Genomic DNA, 27,890 nt, shown 5'->3' with positions numbered 1-27,890 from the left:
AGTTTGTGCAACAGATGCTAAGCCATCAAAAGTAGTCTGGGGTGTAGCTTCTTGTGCCTCAAGAAAAGTTTGTAGTTTTTCAACCATTTGCTTAGCTTCTTTTGCGGTGATAACCGTTTCTAGCTCTTCTTCCTCCTCGACAACATCGACTGTCTTCGCAAAACTACCAACAATGTCATCATCAGTTAAAGGCCCCGAAGCACTAACGTTGTCATCGAAGGTAACAAAATCGTCAAAATGTTCATCCAAATTAAAATGGTTTTTAATGACAAGCCATTCTTCACTGTCTTGAATACAATCGTTTGTAGCCGTAATATTTGGACTGTCGACAAAGCCACATGTCGCAAAACAGTTGACAATCGTTGATTGTTTTACGCTTTCCCATGCTTTATGGGCCATTCTGATACCTTGCAAAACGTTAATATTGCTCTTGCGCCCCTCTTCCATGTCATTGATAAAAATTTTGACCACCTCTTTGCGATAGAAATGCTTAAAATTAGGGGCTTTTAGGCTCAGAAATTCGTTATACCTATAGTGTTTTTTTGTATGAAAAACTTCGTAAAAACGAGGTTTTTTCAAGGGACTTAACAAAAAATTCGTTATATTGGGTTTTTCGTTATAACGAAGTTCGTTATATCGAGGTTTCACTCGAGGAGGGATTCCAACCCACAACATGGACAGAAACAACACAAAATACAACAGCAAAGAATAAAACAAAAACCTCAATGCATTCGCAGTAGGCAGAGGGAATCTCTGACTCTGTAGAACCTGAAGTGTTGTCAAGTGCATTAATTATTGATTTCAATAATACTTGACTTGCGAGTTTACTATATGCACACACACACACACACACACACACTTATACATACATATATGCAGCCGATCAAAAAAGGCAGCAATATTATTGATATACAAACAAAAAATTGCTAAAATATGCAAAAATATGTGATTTATTTTATTGATTTTGTATACTTAAAAGATTATATGGACTCGATTGAAGGATTCCCAATGAAGAACAGATTTTAGCAGATCCACATTAATTGTAAATAATTATTTTTGCTCTTGGGTATTTTGATTTTAAATATACCTAAGTATCCAAATTAACTTATTATCAATAGAGTATACACATAGCTTGCCATATATTTTGTTCTTAAGTTATCGTAAGTCAAGAGTATGGGGCACATAAGAACATTACATTTAATTGATTGCAAGAGGTTATTATTAATCAGTTCCAAAAATTTTCATATTTCTTTACTTTTTCCATCATATGTAAACGTTTCACAAATGATCGTGATAAAAAATTCTGTAGAGTGTGTATAGGAATGAAGAAAAAAATTTCGAAATGGTTGACTATTGGAATATTGGAGTAGTCGAACCTCTTGACTAATCAGCTCTAATTAGTCGTAGGAAAATGGTCGACTAAAAAGTGAAAAATTTGCATGTCAGAAAAATTATAATGAATTTTATTTTTGTTAAATATAGACATTTTAATCTGCAATTTAAAGCAAGTATTTTTAGAACTATTCTTTATCACAACCAAATTACGTTTTTAAAAAAAAATTCAGAAATAAGAGTTTGGAAAAGATTTGAAAATATAATGCAGGACCCATGGGCGGATCTAAGACTGTTAAATGGTGGAAATAAGCTCCTGTATTTTTGGCGAAGCCCATTCATTATATAGTCTTTGGGCCCTGGCGGGAATTAATCGTATTGTGAGGATACTGCGGTGTCTGTTGCTATATCTGTATATAAAGTGTCTACCGATCTGCTCCTCCACTGTATTCAGGTTGAAATCTCGGTGTATTGTGAAGCCACGTACTTACCATGGGCAGCTTATAATTTGACGAGTTTCTGAAGCACCTGTGTGCACTTTGAAAGCTGAAATGAATCTTAATCCTCATGTAAAGCATCGCTTTTCTCCTTGTTCGTTGGTAATTAAAATTGCATTGAAATATAACTTTTCAATAATTATTTACCTAATCACTAATTATCCTTGGGTTAAAGTAATTGGTAGTAATGTTGAATGTATAACAAGAATTCGTTATCGATTTGAACTGCCCGAGTCTGTCTTTAAATGAGGTGTAGGTGGATAGACAAGTTCAACAAACGTGCCACGTAAATGCTATACAATGGGCCGAACTGCTTTGGTGAAACTGCTTGGGAAGTGCCCTTCTACTTCGTCTTCTTCTTCTTGTTGCTATTCGAGCTTCACCTTTCACCTTTTCACACGCACCGTTTGTTTGTTTACCGTTAAATCGCAACAATCAGCGCTAATTGGAAATTTAACAGTTCATAAAAAAAGTTAAGTCCTTGCTTTTGCCCAACTACACAAGGGGGAAGTGTGGGCGAAGAGCCTAGACTGTAGAGTAGTTGACCCAGTTAAAGCCTAAGGGGGGTCCGCTTAGGCCTCGAACTGTGTGTATGTGTGTGTGTGTGTGAGTGTGTAAGGGGCGTAGTAAGGCAGACTTGTGGTTATGGGTCGTCGACATGGAAATTATGATGTTGATGTAGGAGTACAGAAAAGTGGAAAGGCACACACACACACACCAACCAACCAACTAACACACACACACACACACACATACTCAGGCACAGATACAGAAACACACATTAAAAAACTATCAGCCTGTGTTTCATTTCACTTTCGAGTTGCCATCTCTCTATCCGTTTTTCCCCTTTTCCCCCTCTCTTCATGCTGCCCCTGCAACTGTTCTTCCATTTCTATTTGCTCTCAATGTTTTCACGCTGTAGGATAACCCTAATTTCGCACCACTAATTACAGCTCCATTGCAACACCTCACCCATAACCATAGCCACACCCGCACACCCGCACACCCGGACACCCACCCCTCACGTGCCTCACCCAGCCAAACAACCTCTCTCACCTGTTTGTAATTATGCGAAGTGAGTTTTGCTACTTAACTCAGTTGGGAAATATCGTAATAAAAATTACACGAACCAAAGCAAAAAAAAAAAACTCACACACACAAAAACAACAACTACAACAAAAAGGAAGGAAAAAAAGTATATGCCAAATGTTGTGCAAGAAAAACCCGACAAGCAGAGGGCAAAAAGAGAAAATTAACTATAAGTCTCCAGTTGGGTACCCCGTAAAAAGAGGTTTAAAATAAGTCTTGGCCATCAAAGAAGTACATTAATTAACCCGCCGTTGTACATTATTTTTGGAATTTTATGTTACTCACATTGGTCTGTTCTGATCCGTGCTTGATCCACTCATTCCCATACATACATATCTATTGAATGGCAAATGCGGAGTCATTCATAAGCATAAGTGTAATTTGTTTTGGGCATATATTAAACTGAATGATTTATATACTATTGTAAAATTTGATCTAAGAAAGTTGGAGAAGCATTTTAAGGAATCTTTCTAAGGAGTTGGATAATTTATTTACAATTTCGTATTTTCACAATACACAAGTCTCTCAATATTTATCTAAAATTTAATTTGCCATGTCTCATTCAAGGCGAAATTAAAAGGACTTTTTACCACCTAAGAATAAGAGTCATATTGTTAGTGGTAGCCGCTTAAGTGGAATAATTCAGAAAAAAAAAAACAAAACTACGTGAAATTTTGTATGAAGTTTTTTCAATTGTCCTTTTAAAATTGTAATGTTTATCCTCAAATTATGAGAGTTAATATCAATTGATGGATATGAAACAAATGACCGTAAAATATAGACTACCCATAGATTTTTCAAGAAAAGATGATAAAAAAGTATGTGAAATTCGACATGATCTCATACATTTTAAATAGAGAACTGGCCCAAACCTGGAGCTCAAAATCGGGTGTAAATTTCCATGTTTTTTCGCCCTGTTCCAGAAGCTTTTTGAATTTGGGTAGCCTTTTCACATATAAAAGGAACATTCTATTAATTTGAAGCTTTCCATCAGTTTAATATAGTTTATAATTTCTAAAGTTTTAATGCTTAACTTAATACTCGATTTTGATTAAGAGCATAACACAGAAATCGAAAGCAAAATAATAAGTCTTAAATAAACAAAACCAACTGCCTTATAGCAATACTTTGCTAAATAATCTAAAAAGATTTTAACTTGGAAACATTATAAAATATGCATAAAAACCATGAATATATATTTTTGTTTAATGTATTAACTATTGAATAAAGGTTTTTTCGCTTAATTTCTTTTTTTAGATACCTTAAATTAACTGCATATGCCCTTTGGACTTCAATGATTACATGGTATCAAAGGAAAAGGTAAATGAGCTACAAACATTTTCGAGTATTTATAAATGTTAACGGACAGAAAAACGAAATGAATTGGGTTAGAGGTAACTGTTAGCTGGAATCTTTAAATTAAGGCTTCAAGTATGCGTTCTCCACTCTTGTGTCGTGTTTTCTCAACTCTCATTTCAATTGCCAAGTATTCTACACACACAGAAGAAAAAAAATGTTCTTCTTTTTGGGGCCGAAATCAAATCGATTTCAATTCAATGGAAGTAAACTAGAAAACTTAACTTGCCTTCGACTAAAGTGCATATACTATACGATTATATGCCTTAGTAACTTTACGACTTCTCCAGCACATATATACTCATACAAGAAATAACAACAACTGCAAACTTTTCTTCTTTTTTTTTCTCTCTCTCTTATTTTTGACCAATTTTACACATCTCACAAAACTTAAAAAAAAAAAAAACAGAACTCCCTCTTCAATACATACATACACCGAAAGGAGTTGAACTTCTCTTGCAACAGTTTTTCCTACTGCTAGCCTTTAGGCTTCATAAGGGAAGATAGAAAAAGTTACCACGATTTTTTAAATTGAAAACAAGGTGGCGGGGCAGTAAAAGCAAAAGCAGGCTACAAGTAGCAAAGATTAAGCGTTCAGTTTAAGAGGTGAAAGCAAAAAAAAAAAAAAATCTTAAGAGAAACATCCACGCTCCACCATAATAATCGCTTTAATTACAATTAAAATGAAACTGTAATGACTTTGTTGTTCTTGTTGCTGCCATGAAGACAAATGACTGGCCCGGCCAGCCCATCGTCCATCCATCCATCCAACCATCCATCCATCCATCCGACCATTCATCCACCTAGACAACGCCCAGACAGGGCGAAAAAAGGGAGAGATGAAGATGAAATTCGTGAGTATTGCGACGGGTGAAGAGTGAAGTGAAGAGGGGGGCCAGTTGGCGGCTAGGTGAATAGGTGGCCAGAGTCAAAGTCGCGAAATGCTATTATAATGCTAATGACATTTAATCGTTTTTGGTTTTCAAGAAGATTCCCGACCAGTTCCATAAAATTAGCATAAAGTTAAAGTTTTTTTTTTCCTTCCCCTTACTCTGTCCTTTTTGTTATTTAAAAGAATGAAAATGAATTGATTGGTCGGGTTTATTAGAAATTCATGGACATGAACTTTGGCTTACGGGATGGACTTTGATTTTAATGTTCAAATATTAATCAATTTCTGGCATTACATTGTAAACTTTAAGTAGGTACTTGACATTTAATCACTCAAGAGGTACACATGAATAACTCTATGAAGTCTAAATTTGAAAACACTTCAAAAAATGCTGTGAGCAATACATTGATTTAACAATGTTTAAAACGAAGTTAATGGGTTTAAAAGCTACTTTTATTTAGTAGTTAGTATTTATTTATAATATATACTTTTTAAATAAATCTGATTATTCTATGATAGAGTCGGTCTAGTGGGTGGAGATCATATTATTCGAACTCTTACGAATGCCTTAGTACATTTCAAAGTTTTGACACTTAAATCATTGCATTTTATTTGGACAAGTCATTCATTTTATTCTATAGTTATTTGAATTCAATTCGAATTTTAATTTTTCTGTCATTCCAAGTAGTAAACGATTGAAACAAATTCTCGAAATAATAGTTCCTGGTAAGGAAAATAGCGTCGCTAGCGTCGAGGCCTTTGGCTCTAAGATATATAGGGTTGACTTAAATATATTCAAGTAAATTACAATGTTTGAGGAAGTTATAAATTCTGTTAATATTGTCTTTAGATATTATGCAAAGGTGGGTTGAGGAAGGAGTAGATGGGAAATGGGTCTTCCTGATACTCTCTATTCGTTGGCAGTAGTCTAGGATGTGGGACAACGATGTGCTTTGCCCGCAAAGGTGGTTTAGTTTCCCCGGTGAGCAGATGGCAATGCGTAGTAGTGGAGTGACCAATGCGGAGACGGACTTTTGCTTCTGTGGCAACTATCGTAATATCGGGGTATTTAAAAATCAAGTAATTCAAGCTCACTTTAAGTAAGTTGACAGGAAAATAAAAAGGGGCTAAGATTGTTTAATTAGTTTTAAAAGTAAACGAAATGAAAATTATTTAAATAATAATTTGTTTTAAAGTCTACTTAATAAATAACTAAATAAAAAGAATTAAAAGGATTTTATTTTTAATATTTTTTATTTCATTTTTAAAAACACAAATTCAAATTCATTATATACCAAGCACAACTCGGTTTTTTAAGTCTTTTTTTATACCCTAGCAAAAAGGGTATATTAATTTTGGTCAGAAGTGTGCAACGCATAGAAGGAAGCATCTCCGACCATATAAAGTATATATATTTTTGATCAGTACGACGAGACGAGTTTATATAGCCATGTCCGTCCGTCCGTCCGTCCGTCCGTCCGTCCGTCCGTCTGTCCGTCCGTCTGGATCAACGCAAACTCCTCCTATACCGTTGGAGCTACAGAGCTGAAAATGTAGGCTTGTATATACTGCAGGCGTTGTATATCTCGGATTCAGCCGGATCGGATCACTATATCATATAGCTCCCATACAAATGGCAAGTCACGAAAAGTGACTTTTCTTAATAACTTCGTTATTTACTGAGCTATTGTCGTGAATTTTAATATTGGTAAGTTAATTACACATATAAATGACTGTGCCAAATTTGATCAAGATCGGGTGACTATATCATATAGCTCCCATAGGAACGATCTTTCGAAAACAGTGACTTTTGTCAATAACTTCGTTACTTTTGCCGCGATTGCTTTCAAATTAATGATTTGTTAGTTTAATATACATATCTGTTAATGACTGTGCCGAATTGGATAAAGATCGGCTAAATATATCATATAGGTCCCATAGGAACGATCGGTGGAAAACTGTGATTTTGTCCAATAACTTCGTTATTTTCTAAGCTAAGATTGTAGGCCATTCCTTCGCAAACTTTAGCCTTTTTAGATAAAACGTTTTTCTACTTCGATGGCTATAGGTAAGGAAAAAGTTACCAAAAAAGTTGCAAGGGTATACAAACTTTGACGCGGTCGAAGTTAGCCCCGGCCCTCTGGTTTTTTATTATATTTCATTATTTTCCTATTACGATAAGTCAGAATAATCGGTAGGCAAACGAGTCTGCCGTAATCGTAACTTTTTTTTTAACATTTCAAAATAACAATTCGATAAAATAAAAAATATATATGGGTCATCTAGTCGCAAAACTCAAATACGATCGTCCAAAAACATAGTTTAAGGCAGTTGAATCTCTCCTTGATGATATCCGCACTGTCCGCATCCATCCAGATGTAAACCTGTTCATTGGGGCAAATATTTGTGACTGTAGGGGGTACATATTCCCGGCTCACGACAGCCCACTTCTCCGTCTTTATATCAGAGTTTTGCTGTTCGAGGAGCGTGAAAATTCGCAGCAAACAAGAGTCTACCTTTGGCCAAGTAACTCTGGCCGCTGTCAGGTGCAGGAAGTCTATGAAAGCAGCGGCCTCATAGAGCCCTATAGAACACACGCTGCTCGCCACCCATTCCCTGGTCTCTTCATTGGCCGCTGCGATGTACAGCCGGCCATGGTATTCAGCGACCGGAGTGACATCATTGAAATCTAAGCTCCGAACGTCTCCGAAACGCAAAAATTTACGAAAGAACTCCTTTAATAGATCGGAAAAGTTCTTTGCGCATTCGGTGGAAGAAACTATTACAACAAACGGCCTCTTCTCTGGCAGGATGTTCATGTATGGGGGATGCTGACCAGTTGTAACATCCGGTTCCATTTCCATTTCAGATTCAACTTTAACTTCGATACTTGAGTCTGACACCGAATTATCGACTAGTGGAAGCGCGATATCCTCGGCCTCAAGAGAAAATCGTATCAAGCACACAAAATTGTTGCCTTCATAGCAAGACACAATCGGCTTAATTTGTTCGTTGTTGCCTAGACCAGCAATTTCTGTCAAAAGAACTGAATCGGCCAACGTTACATCAGAAGTACAAATCTCCAATGGTTCCTGAATATTGAGAAGACTCTGCAGCTCTCTCTTAAGCTCGTATATGCTAGCTGAGATCGGGAGCTTCATAACCAATTGCTGGAAAAGAACACTTGGTCACGATTATGAAAAGTAATATCCTCACGTTTACTAACCTCTCCGGATTGCATGATCAATTGAACAGTCAACATATTTTCACTTTTGTTTTTCTCTTTTTTAATATTCAGAGTTAGAGCAAAGTTATTGTTTTATTTTTGATGTTGACTGTATGAGTTTACGAAGTAGAATGATTGAAGTACTGTACCCCCTTGACCAGGTCGAATTTTACAAACATCCCAGGCCTTCTTGGATCTCAAAAATATGTGAATTGCTTCCGACTTGCCGAAAGTACTAGATACTTTCGAAAATAAGCTGAGCAGTATGCAATTGTCAAATATTTCTGTCTCTTTTTATACCCTTGCAAAAAGGGTATATTAATTTTGGTCAAAAGTGTGCAACGGATAGAAGGAAGCATCTCCTACCATATAAAGTATATATATTCTTGATCAGCACGACGAGACGAGTTCAAATAGCCATGTCCGTCCGTCCGTCCGTCTGGATCAACGCAAATTCCTCCTAGACCGTTAAAAAGCTACAGAGCTGAAATTTTGCATGTAGGCTTGTATATACTGCAGGGGTTGTATATCTCGGATTCAGCCGGATCGGACCACTATATCATATAGCTTCCATACAAACGTCAAAGTCATGAACTGTGACTTTTCTGAATAACTTCGTTATTTTCTGAGCTATTGTCGTGAAACTTAATATTAGTGAGATTATTACACATATAAACGACTATGCTAAATTTGATCAAGATCGGGTGACTAAATCATATAGCTCCCATGGGAATGTTCTTTCGAAAACAGTGACTTTTGTCAATAACTTCGTTATTTCTTATACTAAGATTGTAGCCCATTCTTTCGCAAACATTAGGCTTTGTAGCTACGTTAACGTTCTTCCACTTTGATGGCTATAAAGGTTAGGAAAGAGTTACTAAAAAAGTTGCAAGGGTATACAAACTTTGACGCGGTCGAAGTTGGCCCTGGCCCTCTGGTTTTTGTTAAGTTTTAAGATTGACTTACAACTCAACAAATTAAAGACGTAACAATATTAATTTTTCGAATATCAAATATTTCGTTAAGACGAGTAGAAACCGAATGACTCGTTTGGCCTTTTAAGTGTGAATTCATGCATCACTCTAGTATTTAACTCCTAACTAAAGAGACTTTTATTTCTGCTTGGAATCCTTGTCAATTCTTCTTATTTTGCGCTAAATAGTAGGCAACAGTTTTGTTTGGCAATAACTGCTACAATTTTCTAGCGTTTTATCGATAAATATAAACAAAAGTTTTTTTTCTTTAATGAGATTTAACTACTAAAATGAGAATGATGTAGAATACGTATATTTACATATTAATATCATTTAGTTTTATGTCAAAAATTGAAATAAAAGCGAAAGGGCCGGTGTTAACTTCTGTGTCAAATTTGTTACTCTTCTTACCTGAATCCATATAGACGGACGTACGGACATGGTTCTAAGAACTCGTTCCGTTGTGCTGATCTAGAGTTAGTATACATAAGTATATGTACTTAAAATAATTGAAGATGCCTTCTTTTAGGCGTTGCGTATCTCTTTGCAAGGATATAAAACGAGTTAAAAAATATAATTATTATAGTAATTTAACTAAGTCCCATTGTATTCTTTTAAATTATTTAAAGTTTACTTACTTTAACTAATCAAACATTTCTACTTACCATACAAGCATATGCCCATTAAAATAATTCGTTATAGATATTTAATAAAATTGAGTTTTATTGATACATTACATCATAGAATATCAAGTATGTCTTATATTTTTATAGTTCATATGGCACATTATGCAGACTTTATTAATCAAAAAAAAAAAAAAAACGTTTGATATAGGTTTATATATATATATATAAAAAAAATTATTTTATCAAACCGCTAGCAACTGGAAAGATAAAGAAAGAGAGAGAGAGAGAGAGAGAAAATCGATTAGGTAATTATTGGTAACAAAATCATCTTAGGCTTTGGGTTTTGCCAATTAACAATTCTCCATCATAGGCAATAAATCAATTTTAACGACCATTCCTAACCTAATTAAAAACCCTCGAACCATAAAAACTTTTATGATCTAACCAAAGAAAAAAAAGTAACAACCAGAGAAAAAAGAAGAAATAGAAAAACCAAAATGTTGTAAAATGTAGCAGGCAATTAGGCGCCGCCACACACTGGCCAGAAGCAGTAGATGAAGATAAAGATGAAAAAAAGTCATACCGAATGAAAAGCAAATATTATTATTGGGACGACAGATGAGACAAAGAGAGTGAGAGAGAGAGAATGAGAGTCGGATATGGAGATGATATATGGAGATGGAGATGAAGATGAGAGGAAAACTGCTCATGTCCAAAGTGCCAGGAAATGTGGCTGCATTGACAGTTTTTCAAACACTTGGACAAATAACTAGAGGGATGACATTGAGAATGCACCTGGTTCAGGCCAATTGTCTGGTCGGCCCCCTTAAAACAGGCCATACAAACGGTTAGATGGATGGATTTTCTGCATCCTCTTTCTTTTTAATGGAGAAGTAACCGCTTGCTTGACACGCTGTTAACTTTGGCCAGCTCCGCCCCATATTCTAACTGACCAAAAGCAATACCGCCAGAGAAAACTAAGCAGCTGGCAGCGGAGGGGCAATGGGAATGGTGAGGGTAAACTGCAGTTAGAAATGTACATACGTGTGTATAGAGATGGAGAGGTAAAGAATAACAGAATCATCTTCTTCTTGTTCTGGTTATCGCCTTGACATGTGTGTGTCCTCGACGAAAAGAACCGCAACCGAACGAGCGGGAATAGAAGAAGGAGCAGGAGCAGGAGCAGGAGTAGTAGCAGGACGATACTGTGGATTTTACGCACTGCTAAATAAGCAATTTGCAAAATGTCCAAACCAATAACATAACAAATGACACCCCAGCTACAACAACAACATGAAAAGTAGGAGCAGCAGCAGCAGCAGCAACAACAACTCTGCGGTTAGTTTGGAGAATATGTGGATGAGAATGAGACAGAGACTGAGACTGCGAATGAGTCTCTGGGTAAGAATGGAAATGGGAATGAAAATGTGGAGAATGGGGTTAGTCTGGTTGGCAGATAGAAAACTGAAGCTAATGAAAATAAAGGTTAAGTCAGTCGCCAACAGACGACGAGTGTGAAAGTTTTTTTTACCCCTCCCCACCACTCACCACTAACTATCCCCACCTAACTTTCCCCTCTTCCTCTTTTTACCGCTTTCTAGTTTAGTTTTTTGCTCGTCAGGCAAACAGTTTGAGGACATCTGAACAAAAGAGAAGGAAGAGAAAGGGGAGAAAATGGGGACCGAATTGATGAGTACACTCTTTTTTTTTCTCTCTCTCTCTCTCTTTTGTTGCCATACATAATAAAATTCTGGTCATAAAATTTGAACCCAGAATTGATGCAAATTGAGAAAAATGTTAGCCCTGTTGGCTAATACTCACTTTCAAGTCAGGCTGTCGATTAGAAATGGCAATTGGATTTCAGGTTTCCTTATTAAGAAAAATTGTCGTTTGCGGTAAGAATATTCTTTACTTAGATGATTTTCGATCGATGTGATTAGTAATTTAATGTAGTCCAACTACTAAAAATACTTAATTTCATTAATATCATCATCAATGTGTAACATATGTTTGTTTTGTAAGAATATTTATGTTTATAGTTGAGAATGTATTTTAATTGGTCTTAAGTCCCAAAAGTGTAATGAATGGAAACCTACCACTTGATGAGGCTGCTCAAGTTGAAAATCTCATTAATTGGCCAACCTGAGATATGCTGATGAAATGGCCCCCTAAAATGGCCGCCCGCATACTTCAAATATTAAAGGAGAATTCACTTCCACTTCATATATACAGGCACACACACACACTCACACACACACACATGGCAAAGTTATATATGTGTGTAGATTCCCTAGGCCCAGGGACAATAACGTCAACACAAACCACAAAACATCAAACTGCGAACAATTTGAAGAGGGTGAATTTGTGTGTGTGTGGGGGAAGAGTCAAGTATGGTTGTTAGGACATAAAGGCATAGGCCGAAGGACTTTGAGGTTAGGCCGGCTAAACGCAAAAGCGTATAATTTACAGTGCACCTTTTAAAGAGAATGATGAGAGATGAGTTGAGTTGAGATGAGATGAGGAGATGACAATGCATATGACAGACTTGCGTATAAGGGACTACCTCAACACCTACATACAACGACAACTAAGATGATCACAAGGATAACGATGATAATGGTGGTGATGGTGGTGGTGATGGTGTTGGTGATGGTGGGTGGGCGATTTGTGATGATGGTAATGGTGAAGAGAATGCTGATAATAGCATTGACAGGCAAGGACAACGACTGTTTATGAATAAAACGTTGATGGCGAGGAGAGCGCTACTACGCATAATTGGCGTAGGACATCTTGGAAGTGGGGACAGACTTCTACGGATGAAATAGGTTTGGGATGGGATGACTGAATGTGAACGATTACAGACGTGCCGGAAATCAACTTAACACAACCGCAAAAGCGCAATCTCCTTTTTTGGGGACCTACTGCAGCAGGAACAGAAGTAGTTAGTATACTCAAACCAGAAATTCTTTTTCTCCGTGTGCGTGTGTTGGCATTTTGGATAATTGGTGTGTCCATGTTTTTGGCTTTCGCCAAAACCCCTCTCTCTCTTTCTCTCTTTGTGTGTGTGTGCAGAGGACTCCGTCTCGAGGAGAGAGAGAGAGAGAAAGTCCCAAACTGCACATTAAGTTGGCGCTTTGGCCCCGTCACAAATTGACTTAATGACGACGCTTTGGTGCAACTGCAATCCTGGATATTTCGACTCGGTGTCGCCCTTGTGGTGCCATTTTGTTCACTCTTTGGTTTTACGCATTTGGATTTTGTCCGAGTTGTTGTTGTTGTTGTTGCTGTTGTTATCGTCTGGCTCAGTCTCCTCACTCTCATTCAAGTCTATGTCTTCTGTCTCCGTCTCTGTTTCTGTATTCTCCTCGAGACCATCTCTCGACTGGTCGGTGATGGTCGTGGTGGTTCCCTGTGGTCTCGTAATGATGTGGTAATGTGTCGCGTCTGACACACTTGTTTGCCATCTTCATTCTCCATTTTTGCTGGCGCCTTGGCAAAATAATAAATTACTCTTGGCCAGTCAGTCGCTCGTGTCGATATGCAAAAATGAATACACCACCGTTCAGGCAAGCGGTCAAAAGGGAAATTCGAAATGGACAAGCCAATGAAGAATGGGGAAAAAGCAGAAAAAAAACAACAACAACAACAACAACAACAAAATGAATAATCCCAAGATCCCAAGCACTTTCGACTTTACTAACTACCAAAAGGAAAAACACATTATTGAAATTAAACCAAATATGTATATTTTTAAATCCACCCTTAAAAATTCCTTGACTGATTAGAAACACATACCAAAAACAAAAAACAATAAATTTAGAAAAAATTTCCATAACAAACCGAAATTTAAATACTCTCTTTAGAAGTAAGTTTATATTTATATTATAATTAATTTATAAACAAAAAGAAAGCCTTGGATAGGATCAACTTATTGCCATCTAGAGGTTAGAGACAAATACTTTTGGATTTGGAGCTGATCTTTATATATTTCTTTATTTTTAAGATTACAATTCTTTACTTTCTGGGGGAGAAAATTGATCTTGGATGTCCTAATGTTGATCAATTTTTTGAGGGTAAATGATCAATATAATTTTTCAATACTTAGCAATAAACAAACCAGAAGCCAAAAACCAACAAAAATCTGAATTTTTTGATTCATGGACTACGAGCCGAAAAAGAAAAGGTTCGAAATGGTTCAAAAAGGTCGCTGAATCATCAAGATATTGCAATTTACTTCAAAGCATTGCCAAATTGCTACAGAATTCATGTTCTAAAACTCATCAAGCAGCTCCTCCACCAGAATTTGGAATAAAGTAATATTTTAGATATTTGAATATAACTAAACAAGAAATTAGGCCTAAATCAGAAAAATATTCTCAATCGAAGTTTTGTCTCAAACGTCCGCTCCTATATAAAGACTTTTCATACATTCAAAATTGAACTCAAATTATGCTTTGCGTTAAAAGTAACTGCTATTTGGAAGGGTATTGAAGAGCACAAGAAAAACAATTGAAAAATTGTGAAAATATTAAAAGTAAACAGAGTAAGCAAGAGAGAAAAAGGCATACATATATAAGGGCAAAGAGATAGAGAGAGAGAGAGAGATGGAGTGACAGTGAGAACGAGGAAGTGGAATAAAGTATTTTGCATTGTTGTTTGGGCTTTTTCGTTTCGGTTAGCTATTAATCAAAGCAAATAGCTTGCTGGCAAAGATAAATATTTAATTGCCACTCGACAAGAAGAAGAACTGAAACAGGCAACCAGTCAACCAACTCACCAACCAACCAACCAGCCAGCCAGCTAGCTAGCCAGTTTGTAAGTCAACCAAGTGCCGGTTAGCTAGGCGGATAACCTGAGCTCTCTCAGGCCTTTTTCTTTTCATTTCATTTCTTTGCATTTCATTAGGAAATTGCACAATGCCAAATTCAAAACTCTGAAATAAAATATCCCTCAAAAAAGCAGCGAACGAACCTGCATTTAGTCATTGTCCTTTCGTCTCGACGGGCAACTGTCAACATGTTTTCTTCCGTGATTTGTAAAGACCGAAATATTATACATTTATATATGTAAATATATATATATTTTTCTCTTTCTTGCTTTTTTGTAATATTTTGCATTATTTTTTGATTGAGTCAAGAGAAAGACGGACAGAGAGAGAGAGAGAGACAAATTGTTGTGGCAGTTAATGTAATTAGGTCTGTTCTGAACTACAACTGGCCGCAGTTTTGTAGTGATAATTAATTATATTGTGGCTTTGCTCTTCTGACAAACAACAAAAGCAGCAACATCATCTGCCAAGTAAATTGACATTAGGTAGATATGCCAGTTTGCTGCTGTTGCTGCTCGACAAATTGAAAACGCATCCGGCAATTTGATATTTCTCCTCAAAAATTTCTCTGCGATTTATCAATGCTGTGGAAAGCCACAGAGCAGTTGCACGAGATGACATGGACAGGATGAGGACAGGACAGAACAGGACATAACAGGGCCCAGCAGAGGAGGAAGGGCCGATAGGGGTGGTAGTTAGACCAACAAAATGTTATTTGCTTTTGCTATTCGGCTTTTACAGCAATCAATTTGCTGTGGCTAGCCCTTAATGCAGAAATATTACCAAACAATTTATGTTTGCAGTCAATCAGAAATGTGGCTAGCAACAGTTTTAGCCATAACAAAATGGAAAAACAATGCCCAAATAGTTTTCTCTAATTAACAACACAACAAACAAATAGAAAAGCAAAAATAAAGCATAAATGTTCTCTCGTAAAATTCAACAAGGCAACGCATTGAGTTCAAATGGGGCTCAAAAATTCAGGTAAAAAATGCCACCAAAGAAAAAACAACAATATTTTTATAGAGTATTTTTGAACTGAATAGGAATGTGCTTTTAGGATTTTACTTTCTTCATTAAATATAATTGATAATTTAATTATGTTGAGTCTTTACTCTACAAGGGAAACTTCCATTGAAGTTTCCTTTGCAATTTTCAACGTATTATCTTCTCATACAATGTTGAGAAGTGCCTGAGTGTATTCATAACTTTGACTATTCTGATAATTTGATCATTTGAAAAATTCGACTTTAAGTATTCACAATATTTTGAGCAACTCACACGATACCGAGACCATAAAGAACTCGTTCATTCGAAAACTCAGTGCACTTTGCATAATCACAATACATTAGATTACACTAAAATTTTAGTCTCCAACAGTTCAATTTAGCTATGATGTATGTATGTTTTGACCTGTGGCAACTTTTAGGAGCTGTAATTCATAACCATGCATATGTTATGCCTGTACAACACTATAAAATGCATTCAAGATGCCTGTGCAAAAAATGAAACTACTTTCATTTGCTTTGAACAGTCGAATGAAAGAGTCAATCATACTGAAAAGTAGTAGTTCTAGTTGGTTTTAACTAGAGAAATTTATTTATATATTTACTTTCACAACACTTTACATTTGGAAAGTGTAATTTCAGTTAAAATACAACATTCTAAAGTAAACTTCGATGTATTTTTACATGTCTATTTAGTTCCATTTGCCATTATATACATAGTTTATTGATATGAGAATGGAACAAGTGATTTTGCAACACTACAAAAGCAGTTTCCATGTGCATTTTGCATATTCCAGTTGGAATGTTTGCACTCAGTATAAATATTTAAAATAGGTCTGGGTACACTGAAAAGTGTTTAAATCAATGATATTCCTTTGGTTTCAATAGTGAACACTGAAGGAGAAAAAACGAAAGTCCATTCGAATTACGATTCTTTGCATATTGTTTATAGATAGTGTTTTTCTTGGTGTTTGTTCGAAAGAAAAGTTAAAATTAAGGGGAAAATCTATTATCCAACTGATTATTAACGAAATACTGTTTCGTTTCAAAGGAATAGCCAATTTATTTAACTAACTTGTGCTTGGGTTTTAACGATATCTTGTTCATTACTTTCTACTCAATTACTCAAATAAAAGTTATAAGTTATCAAATTGTATACGTAATTCTTGATTTGCTTTGTGTTTCTTAATTTATTTCATATTTAATTTGAGTTGTCATCACTAAAGCTGTTCACTTTAAAGGCGATTTTTTTATTACTTTGTTTATAGAATTGCCTATTAAATTGTGTCGACCTCTATTGTTGAGGATCAGATAGTTTTATCTCATTGATGATCTAAATTTATGGTACAAGTATCTCTTAAATACATATTACCATCTTAAGGCATTCTTAAGCAATTCTGTATATATTTATTATAACTAAATGTTATTAAAAAGAATACACGAATTAAAAATTTCATAGATGTTTATAAAGCGAGACGTTTCTGACTCCAGCTTCAGAAGCCAAGTCTTTATAACCTTAGTTAGAGAGGAATGCAAATGGAATGAAATTTGGTATTTAAGCTTTCTAGTGCACAAATAAGATTTATTTGGCAATTCGTCGGATCGTACGACTATAACATATAGCTGCAAGCGATCGAAAAACCTAGAAAACTCTGATAAATGTGAGCTTAGTGAGAAAATTATCTTCTTTGAAGTAATTTGCCCTCTCTTAATATCATTTAATATTTACATACATATAAAAAGATTAAATTAAATTGATTGCAGATTGATTAAAAATATACATTAGTGACTGTTTAATACTCTAGGAAGGTCATTATGAGAACGTCTTCCTATTAATAGTACAAAATATATTGTTTTTAGCTCTTGCAAATTAATTACCGACTTTTGACATTTTTTAATACATACATACATATATGTTTGTATATATTTTATGAACATTTACACTATAAACTCTGGAACTTTGCAAACACTCGCGTTGATTGTGTCAAAGCAGAAAATTCTACAAAAACTTTAGGCTGGAGCAGGAGCAGCAGCAGATGGGGCTGATAATTTTTAATATGAAACTTAAACAACTTGAAATAAGAAAGTTTTTTTTTTGCCTTCTTTTTGGCTGACAAATCTAACGAACGATGGCAATCAAAATTATTAATTTAAAGAAATTTTCTTTTGTCAACTTTAAAGTTGCTGTTCAAATGGCAAAGGTAAACTTTGTTTTTACAGAGTAGAAAAAAGAAAAAAAATTAAATTGGATGAGAAAATTTTCTACAATTATTCGCCATCTGGCTGGATTTTCATGCCTGATTGATATGCAGTAAACGGGATGCCCTAACCACTCTTCCCTCGCCCAGATGATGCCTCCCCCCCCAGCAGCTATCATTTCTGCTGGACAATAAGCGACTAAAATTAAGGATGGTTGTAACTAGAAAGCGTTGCAATAGTGTAACCGATGGATTGCAGTCAATGCACGTCGAGGCAAAGATGCAGACGCGTCATCAATTCCTTTGACATGTCCTGCGGCCATTAATACGATGAAGACGAGACGAGTCACTGACAGAGAGTATAGGGGAATGAGCTGAAGTATGAGATGGGGGCAGAGTCAAAGTCGAAGTCGAAGTCGTGTGTGTCTGCGCGTTTCCGCTTGTGCCTTCCGCCTTTTGCTTCGTACCTTGTACCCATATACCTTTTGAAATTAACCTGACTGCGTCCTGCCTATACCTGACGACCCTATATACACCCCTCCCTACTTTATCCGGCTTGGCAAATCTCCAATCGCAGACGGAAACATTTCGCAGTCATCAGTAGAAGCAACGGAAGCCAGGATGAGGCGCCGCCTCTTGCGCTGAAGCTCATTAAAAATGCAACACTGCCAAGGAGACAGGAGGCAAAGGTCTCAACTCTCAGCTCTCACTCAGTTCCTCAGCTGCTGTTGAACTGCTCAGCATTGTACTCCTACTTCTTCTCCAATTCACCCAATCCAAAGGCTGATTGACTGACTGATGGACTGACTGACGGACTGACTGACTGACTTGACTGTTCGCATTCATTTCTATAGCTTTCTCCTCTGTCTCTTGTGCTGCTTATTGTATAAAATGCCATATTAATGGTTGTCAATATTGATACTACTCATCAGAATGGGCGTAGCCTCCAGGGGTTTTCTTATCGAAATCCATAAATCGCCACATGTCAATTGATTTTCACAACAAGTGATTGGTAAAAGCAAATTAGAAGAGCAAAGAATTTCTAATAGATTTAATGGAAAATATACATATTTTTTCTTTGACAATATTTATCAATAATCAAAAATTTTCTACATTAATCGCCAAGTTTATTTCATAATCATATAGCAGAGTCGTACCTCTTACTCGGTTAAGTATTGTTGATTGTTGTACTCATTAATGTTAATGTTTTTTCAGAGTTTATTTTAAATTCATTGACAGATTTTCACATACTTTTTGAAAACTTATTCATTCATTCTTCACTTATCGATTCATTTCTTTCGTTATGATTTAAATTTATCGACTGCTCTAAAAAAATCTATCCCTTTTTTTAGTTGATTGTTCTTAAATAAACTATGACTAACTGCACCCATGGGTTTTCATAATCATAACCATAATCTATAGGCTATACTCATCTCTCTACTTCAGTCCACTTCAGTTTTCATCACTCTATGTATATGTGTGTGTGTGTGTGTGTGCAAGGACGACAAGTCATTTTGTGTGCTTATGTTAGACATAAGATTTTTCGGTTAGCATTATCATGCCATGTCGATGTCACTGATGATAAGGGGAATGGCGGTGTATACGAGACGGGCATTGAGGCTTTGCTCCATTGTGGGTTGCTATGACTGTCAAATCCAACAACCAATATGCAATTGCAATTGCAGGTTCAGTTTCAGTTCAGTTTGCCAGTTACCAGTTGCCACTATCTACTATCCCAGTATCCAGTATTGAGAGTCTTGTTTCAGGCTACAGGCTGCTCCGTCCGACTCTTCTCTGCTGTGTGGGACTTTTGGGGTTTTTGTATCCTTTCAATGGCAAATACAACCACATGCACACACACACATACACGCACGATTCGATAATTTACAGTTATAATTACGTTGATTGGCATATATATTTCATTAGATGATGAACTGCATTCAATCACAAGTATAAATTAGTTTGATGAGTTTTGCATTTACCAACAGATAATGTATTCATCGCCTCTTTTTCATTTACCCCATCCCCCCCCCCCCCCCCCCGCCCCTTTTCTTCAATGACTTCTCATTTTTCCATCATTGATTAGATATGTACATATATCTTTGACCCAATATCTTTTGTATATAGTATGTATGTATGTAATTTCATTTGCCATTTCGGTAAGGGAATTTACCTTTATTTTAATGAAATTCATTTCATTAGCCAAAATAATAACCAAATCATTCATTTTGTCTCTCCCTCTTTAACTTTGGTTTGCTTTACTATAGTAAAAGTTCAAATAGCCTGTAAAGTGTAAAAGTAAATTTTTGAAAAATCAACATAAAAGTTTTTCCAACCCAAACAAAAAAAAAAAACACGAAAAGAAAGCAATAATAAAAACAAAACTAAGAAAAATTTTGTTGTAACGTATTAATCAAATAAATGCATTTTTATTATACAAACACGGTGCGAAGAGAGCAGCAAAGAGGAAAAGAATGGTAAATGTTTTAGGCAACGAAAATAAAATAAAAAATTGGGCAAAAAAAAGATTTTGAAAGTTACAATCCAGTCTGCCCCTTAAAACCGCCTACTCCTCTTCTCTTCCATTGGCAGGCGAAAATCCATTAAACTTTTACGACTATTGTAAACATTAACTTGCATATGCAATTTATGGTGTGTGTGTGAATGTGCGTGTGTGTGTGAAAAAAGAGGCTAAGCGCCGCAGGATTTGCCATTTGAAACTTGCCCCATTGACTCGAACTTTATATGTATGTGTATAAAGGAAATGTATGTGACAGTATGTGGATGTGTGTGTAAGCATTATACACATACATACATAGATAGACAATTCATATATCTATATCCCGTACATGTTCTATCCAACATTGTAACCAACAGAGATTTTTGATATATTTTCATACTCTTTCCTCTCATTGGATACAATTAAAATATGTGGCTATTGGAAAGTATTCCAAACGCAGATATATCTTTTTCAATTTAATATATCAAGCCAATGAAAAGTAGTTTTAAGAATTTACAATGTTTAATTTCCTACAATCGTTGTTTGTTCCACGTGTCGTATGAGTGATATTCATTTAAAACCGATTTTTGACAACGTTTAATTGGTTGTTTGGGTGTTTTTTTGGCAAAATTTTGAATGTGGGCAAATTTACTTCGGCTTTTGTTTACAATTAAAAAAAAAAGACAGAAGACGAAATTGTTTGTATTGGACAAGAAATATTTTCAAATCCGATTTTTTGAACAAATTTTTATGAAGTCTTATAAACTCATTAAGAGAGTGTTGTAGTTATCTGTCTAGATTTCAAGTGTTGAGACTTTGTGTAGAGTTAAGAGTTTTCGATTTGCTTTATTAACAAAAGAATATCTAAACTTCGTTTCAAAAAATATCCAAAGAATTGTTTGGTTTAAAGAAAATTCTATGAAAGGAAATGCGACTGTAAATGCTGCGGGAAATCTTTTCAAGAGCAACGCGACTATGACTATCTTCTTCATATATACAAGTATGTGTGTCTGCTGTTAGTGTATGTGTGTGTGTGTGTGGACAAGGAAATGTTGAAAATTATTTATCGGCAATGTGTGAACTTTGTATAAAAAGTGTCTAGTAGTAAAAGGGGTATGTAGGACCAGGCGCTAAAACTGCAGTTGAGAGACGATTCATTTCGGTTTGAAATTTCTCATCATCATCAGCAACAGCAGCAGCATCATCATCGAAGCATCATTCCATAAAATGGATAATTTATGGTGAATTTATAATGTTGTAAGTGCCAACAAACTTGCTGTAACTATCCATAAAAGGTCACACTCACACACACACAAACACATACATACCACCCACTGAGGCGAAAAGTGAATCTCTGTGCTCGTAAAGCAACCAACTGGGCCCAGCAGCTCATAGATAAGGCCAAAAAGAGGCGGGGCCAAAAGTGGAAGTGGTAAAAAGGGAAGCCGCAAAAGGCGTCGCTGCATAAATATTACAAAATCGTAAATATACACGCCCCATGACTCTCTATCTCTCTCTCTCTCTATCTCTCTGTTTGCCTATGTATGGTGAGTGTGAAGCCATTTCGCATAGATCCAAGTGCAAAAACAACAATAACAAGCAAAACCAAACCTAAACCAAGCCCATACAAATTTTTAACTTGCTCCTTATCCTGTTGAAGGCAATCTGTATCTAATTCTTATATATATATCTATTTTTTTTTTTTTTCTTTGGCTGTCCACCCTTTGAGATGTCCAGTTGCAGTGCAAACAGGATGCGTTTGGTATTTTGCTTTATGAATCTAGAATTTCTATCGTCCGTTTCGACTATATTGGACTAGGCATGGGTGTAGGCAAATTTTTGCTATCTTAAACTTGGTTTAATCGTCTTCATCTAACATTATTCAATGCATGTATCTTAATAAGAAGAATGAATAGACAATTCTACTTCCATATTGAAATACAACCTAATCGGTGGCACGAAAGAGCCAATTTTGAGTTATTCTGAGTTATTCAACGTATGAAGGTGGCCTTTTCCCCCGCCATGAAGTAATACTGATCGGTAATTTTGAAAAGGATTGTGTATAAGAGAATAATATCTAAATAGCTAATTGCATTTGTTTGTCATTTTACTCAATTCATTTTTGATAATTTGCAAATTTAAAAACCTACAAAATGAAAATAATAGATAATTATTGTTGAAAATACCATTCTATTCTATTAGAAGCCCTGTATTATTTGTTATCCCTGGTTATATCAATTGTACTAAGCTTGTAAGTTATCGATTAAGAGTCTATGTAACTGCGAATATTGTCTTTCTTCCTTTTCCGCCTTTGAAAGTTGCATGGACACTAAATAAAGATAAACTTTTAATTTAACGCTATCCAATCGATCCTCAACAACTATATTCATACATACTTATGTATATATAACATTATATTTAATAATCATTGATTTAACTTAAGCAGTGTTTTAGACAACATATTTATGTTAATTTAAATCTGTTTTATGTTTTATTGCCCGCCTAATGAAAACGAAAACAATAAAGATTTTAGCCACAGTCCTCCTTTGTAGCTTAAATTCTGTTTTGAAGTATTGGAAATATCGTTTTGAAAGAGTTTTTTTGCACTTTGAAATACTTTGTGAGATATGACGCTTTTTGAGAGACAAGGCCAAAAATAACGTCAATAGAGATACAGCCCGTAAATCTAAACCGATTTTGATGTAACAAATACAATTGACGTAATATTTTTATTATTCTGTTCCCGATCTTATTAGGATTTTTACTTTTACTCTTTTTTTAAACTAAGCTACTTAAAAATGGCAGAAAACAACCGTCATCTGGTCGAAAAAAATTCTGGATTCTGGACCAGAATCATCCATGGTGAACTTAACTCCTGCTTCAGCTTAAATTTCAGGCGATCCTGCATCGTGTTATCCTTGCCGCCAGCAGCATGCCTCTTTTAGAGGCCGATCACTTTTTCAACAAATGGTAATTTTTTTTAAAAGTGCCCGAAAAATATTTAACTTTAATCATTTAATCAAATCTAATTTAAAAAAATCCTTTAGATCTAGATTAAAAAGAAATTCTCCTTTCAGCCTGTCAAGTTCATATAATCTCTAAAACGAATTGCAGACTTCAAACTGAATGTATGTTTTTCAAACAAAAACTATTCCAAACTTTCACAGAGTTATGGGAATTGGTCATAAATGATAAGGGATCTCAATGAACATATGTGTATATTGGCATCCCATTGCTCCACCCATGAAGTCAACTGGAAGCAATTTTGAAATGTTCTCGCAGCGAAAAGTGTTTGGCTGCATTTTGCTTCTAAATTTTGATATTCGGCCTGGGTCATTCGCCTTACATTTTTGGCCCATTTTAAATTTGGCATGTTGCATGTATGTGAAGTGAGAAGGGCCTATAAGGGGGAAGGAGCAGGGGAGGGGCACCACTTCTAGGCATTTTATTTATGCGTGAAATGCCTTTCGCAAATCTCTCACTCCCTCTCTCTCTCTCTTTCTCAACATGTGTGTGTGTGTGTGAGTGTGTCCACTGAGGTCCACTGGGGTCCACTTCAACAAACGGAAATTACAACTTTTTTATGGTCTTGTGCGAAATAAAACTACATCCACATACAAGCCATAAATTTTAGTGGAGAAAAGAAATAAGCACACACAAAAAAAAAAAAAAAAAGAAATCAAAACCAAACTAATTCAAGTCACTTATACTCACTTGATATATATTTATATATATATGTATGTATGTATATAAAAGTATAAATATATATATATACAAATTGATGGGGTTTCTCTTAGTTTTGGATTAGATCCTTTGCCTCGATATGCAGTCTCATCATCTCACTTCTCGGCAATTAGCAGCAAAATCTTATTCATTAGCTCATTGGCCAACGGTTCGGAGAGTGTGTTCAGTCGAGCTGCCAGAAAATCGCCAAATTTGTTATATAAAAGCTCTCTAGGTCCCTGCTGATGGTGGTGATGATGCGTGTGATGGGTATTCCCGATGCCGCCCCTGCCAACGCCATGCCCTCCAACAGGTACGCCGCTCCCTCCGATGCCAAAGCTACTCGATGGCGAGAGACGTCCACCCAGACCGGTCATCATGTCGACATCAACCACACGCGACTCATCATCCTCTTCCTCCTCATCGAAATCATCTTCGAGATCGTCATCCAAGTCCCCGGCATCGGCATCGATTAGCTCATTGTTGGCATTGATAATCAAATGTGGCGGGGGCGTGGCATATAGGGCAGTGGCTCGAGCAATAGCTCCATCTGTCCCCCCACTTGGTCCTTCCCTGTTGGTCTTTGGCAACTGAAGGCGTGACTTGAGCTGTTGCTTGGTGGCTGGCCGAATTGTTGCCAATTTTTGGCGTGGCTTTTTCAATATTTCATCGTCATCTTCATCGTCGTCCTGGGAGTCATCGGGCTCATCTTTGATATAGATCGAGGGCGAACTGCTGCATGATCGTGAACTGGATAACAAGACCTGAGTGGGCGATGTGGCGGATGCGGCTGTGGGCGTGGTGGTGGCGGTATTGGTGGTCATTGGAGTGGTTGTCGATGTGGGTTTCAGTGAGGTTAATGTCACATCCGGTTGCAATTGTAGAGCCTGCAAATGCTGTGCCTGTTGCTGTCGTGCCAATGGCAATTGACTGAGGTTAGGCAACATTGCAGATGTTGTTGCTGCTGTTGTTGTTATTGCTGCTGCTGCTGCTGCTGTTGTTGCAAGCGACTGTGGCAATGGCAATGACAATGGCAGGGGTAGCGGCAGGGGCATTGTGGCTAATGGCACTACTAAAGCTTGTGATTGAGGTAACACTGTTGATCCAGTTTTCAATTGATTATTCGGATTATTGGGATCACTTGGGGCAAAATATTGATATTCATCGTGGGTCACACTATTGTTGTTGTTGTTGTTGTTATTACTATTACTGTTGTTGTTGTTGTTACTGCTGACATTGTTATTATTATTGTTGGACGTTTCACCCGAAGTAGAGTCATGCTTAATGCGTTCACGAGATCTGCAAAATAAATAATAATTAAATTTAAATTTAATCAAAAAACAACTCATATTAATCCATATTAAATGTTAAGTGACAGGGTGTGGGGGGGGGGGGGGGGTGGGGGACTTACTTTCTCTCTCTGATCACCTCCTTAAGGAATGCCATGGCATCATAATATTCCCATTTGGATGTAAAACGTTGGGCTCCCAACATTTTCTCATGATTCAGTTCACGACGAAATATCTCGCGCAACGATGTGAAAGTCCTTTGCACACGCTCACCATTCACATTGAACATGCGTCCCAGTTCGTTCCATTTGATGGCCTTCTTTTTGTCCGAACGCTTGTAATGGGGCAAACGGCAGTCCCATAGTATGGGATTCTGGCGAACTAGCTCGATGAGTCGGCGCTTTTCGATATTGTGGCGGGAGAAGGCCATAATGGCTTTAGGCTAACCAGCTCTAAGAGGCTTTTTTCTGCTCAAATTGCTCTCTTGCAATTGGTCTCTCTCACGCTCGCTCTCTCTCGCTCTCTTAAGTTTTGCTACCAAAAAAGTATTTGCGCATGTCCTTAGTGTAAAGCGGTTTGGATGCTGCGCGTTTTAAACGTCTGCAAAGAGAAATTTCAAATTGAAAATAATAATAATGCATTGCATACTTTTTGGCGCTCTACTTTGTGTGTTTCTCCAAAAATATTCAAAAAGGGTTTGAGGCCTAACCATTCATTTGTACACCTTAAATACATACATACGCGAACTTTGAAGGAATTATAATTTTCTTAAAGTTCATTGAACTCTGCCGACCCATCGCACAGGCAGGTGTGTGTGTGTGAGGGACTTTGGGTTTGAGCTATTTGCCAATCATTTCAATTGATTTTAAAGCACATTCAATCAGTTTAAAGTGCTATAAAGACAAATTCACTTTGTTTATACACCAAAAGAAAAACGAAAAAGTGCAGACCAAAAATTAGTTAAAACAATACAGAAAAAGCCAAGAAAAATAAGTGAACAAATAATCATGATGTGATATGCGAACCCCTTTTGCTGCCTTCGATATATAAACAACACACATGTGGACTATATACACAACAAGAAACGAAAGCACACCAAATTGTTGAAATATAGTTTCAGTTTAGCAATTTAGCAAGTACTTAACAGATGAAGATGATTTTTACTTCTGAGTAATAATCATCATATCAGATCTAGCAGATCTCGCTCTTCATTTTGTTAGGAGAAATTGGCCATTGGAGTGAGACTTAGAGGGAAAATCGTTGTTGGACTTCGAAATTTGACTATATTCTTATGTAATATCTTGGGTTTAGGGGAAATACTAAAACTGTTCGTTGTTTAATATATGAATTTGAATTTCAATAATTCAAAATTGTTTTAATTTTTAAAGTTTTGGCCAATTTAACATAAAATATCTGGTACTCGTCTTGGCAAGGTATTATTAAAAGTAATTAATCAATTAATGGCAATAAAATGAAAGTTGCAACTAAGGGTCTAAAATTATTTATAGTGTATTGAATCTGTTGGTAAACCACCTAACACACACACACGCACACGCACACGCACACCTACACCCATTGATAGTTAATATAAACAATTCGTGGAAATAAAAGTAAGTGTGTGGTTTTTTGTGTTTGTGTGTGTGTGTGTGTGAAATATTCAATTATATTTATGTGAACACAAATTTAAGCAGAAATTTTCGTAATCAATCACAAATCCTCTTTCTCCTGTCAAATGTTATTTTTAGTTAAGTTTTCAATAGGCAAAAGTATAAAAGAAAAAATTGTTCTTACCAATTTTTGTATTTAGTATCCTAGTGAGAGCTAACCTCGTGTTGTTGCTCTCTCTCTCTCTCCCTCGCACACTTGCTCGCTCTCGCTCACTCTCTCTGCATGTCTCTCGCTCGTTTTGCTTGTACCGCTGACACACACTTTTTTTTTTTTGTTGGTTTATTTATAGCAAAAACAACGAACTGCAAACGCAATTTGCAAAAACTTAATTATTTGCCAGAAACAGCAAGAACAATTAAAACCAAAAAAAAAAAAAAAAAACAAAATATAAAAATATCAAAAAAGCAAAAGAACTATAATCGAAAAAATTATACATCTAATATATAATTTTTTGTGTAATTTTTGATTAGTTTTCCATATTTTGTTGATTTGTTTTTTTTTTTGTTTATTTTTCTTTAATTTATCTTAATTTTACACTGAGAATATTAGCAAAGTAAAAAAATGTTTTTAAATATTTTGTTTACAAAGTTGTTGCTGCTGTTGAAATTCTACAGTGGTTGTTGCTGTTGTTGTTGCTGCTGTTCTCTATTAACAATATACGTAGAGGTATATATGTCGGATAGGT

The 27,890-nt window shown here is 36.1% G+C and overlaps 2 protein-coding genes across 2 annotated transcripts; both read right to left on the bottom strand.

The window, feature by feature from the left end:
* Positions 1-7,412: 7,412 nt before the first annotated feature.
* On the bottom strand, positions 7,413-8,561 carry LOC111518998. The gene is made up of 2 exons (XM_023177505.2): positions 8,393-8,561; positions 7,413-8,336 (listed from the first exon to the last, which is right to left on the bottom strand). Exons 1-2 carry the CDS (start codon positions 8,426-8,428, stop codon positions 7,449-7,451), a joined length of 924 nt encoding a protein of 307 aa, XP_023033273.1. The 5' UTR covers positions 8,429-8,561; the 3' UTR covers positions 7,413-7,448.
* A 15,658-nt stretch (positions 8,562-24,219) lies between these two features.
* On the bottom strand, positions 24,220-27,556 carry LOC6645525 (myb-like protein AA). Its single transcript, XM_023177437.2, has 3 exons — positions 27,329-27,556; positions 25,660-26,137; positions 24,220-25,547 (listed from the first exon to the last, which is right to left on the bottom strand). Exons 2-3 carry the CDS (start codon positions 25,965-25,967, stop codon positions 24,365-24,367), a joined length of 1,491 nt encoding a protein of 496 aa, XP_023033205.1. The 5' UTR covers positions 25,968-26,137; positions 27,329-27,556; the 3' UTR covers positions 24,220-24,364.
* Positions 27,557-27,890: the final 334 nt, after the last annotated feature.

Source organism: Drosophila willistoni (assembly GCF_018902025.1).
Source record: "Drosophila willistoni isolate 14030-0811.24 chromosome XR unlocalized genomic scaffold, UCI_dwil_1.1 Seg143, whole genome shotgun sequence".
Classification (NCBI taxonomy): domain Eukaryota; kingdom Metazoa; phylum Arthropoda; class Insecta; order Diptera; family Drosophilidae; genus Drosophila; species Drosophila willistoni.
Note: the sequence above shows the minus strand (reverse complement) of the source record. Positions and strands in the feature narration are given on the sequence as shown.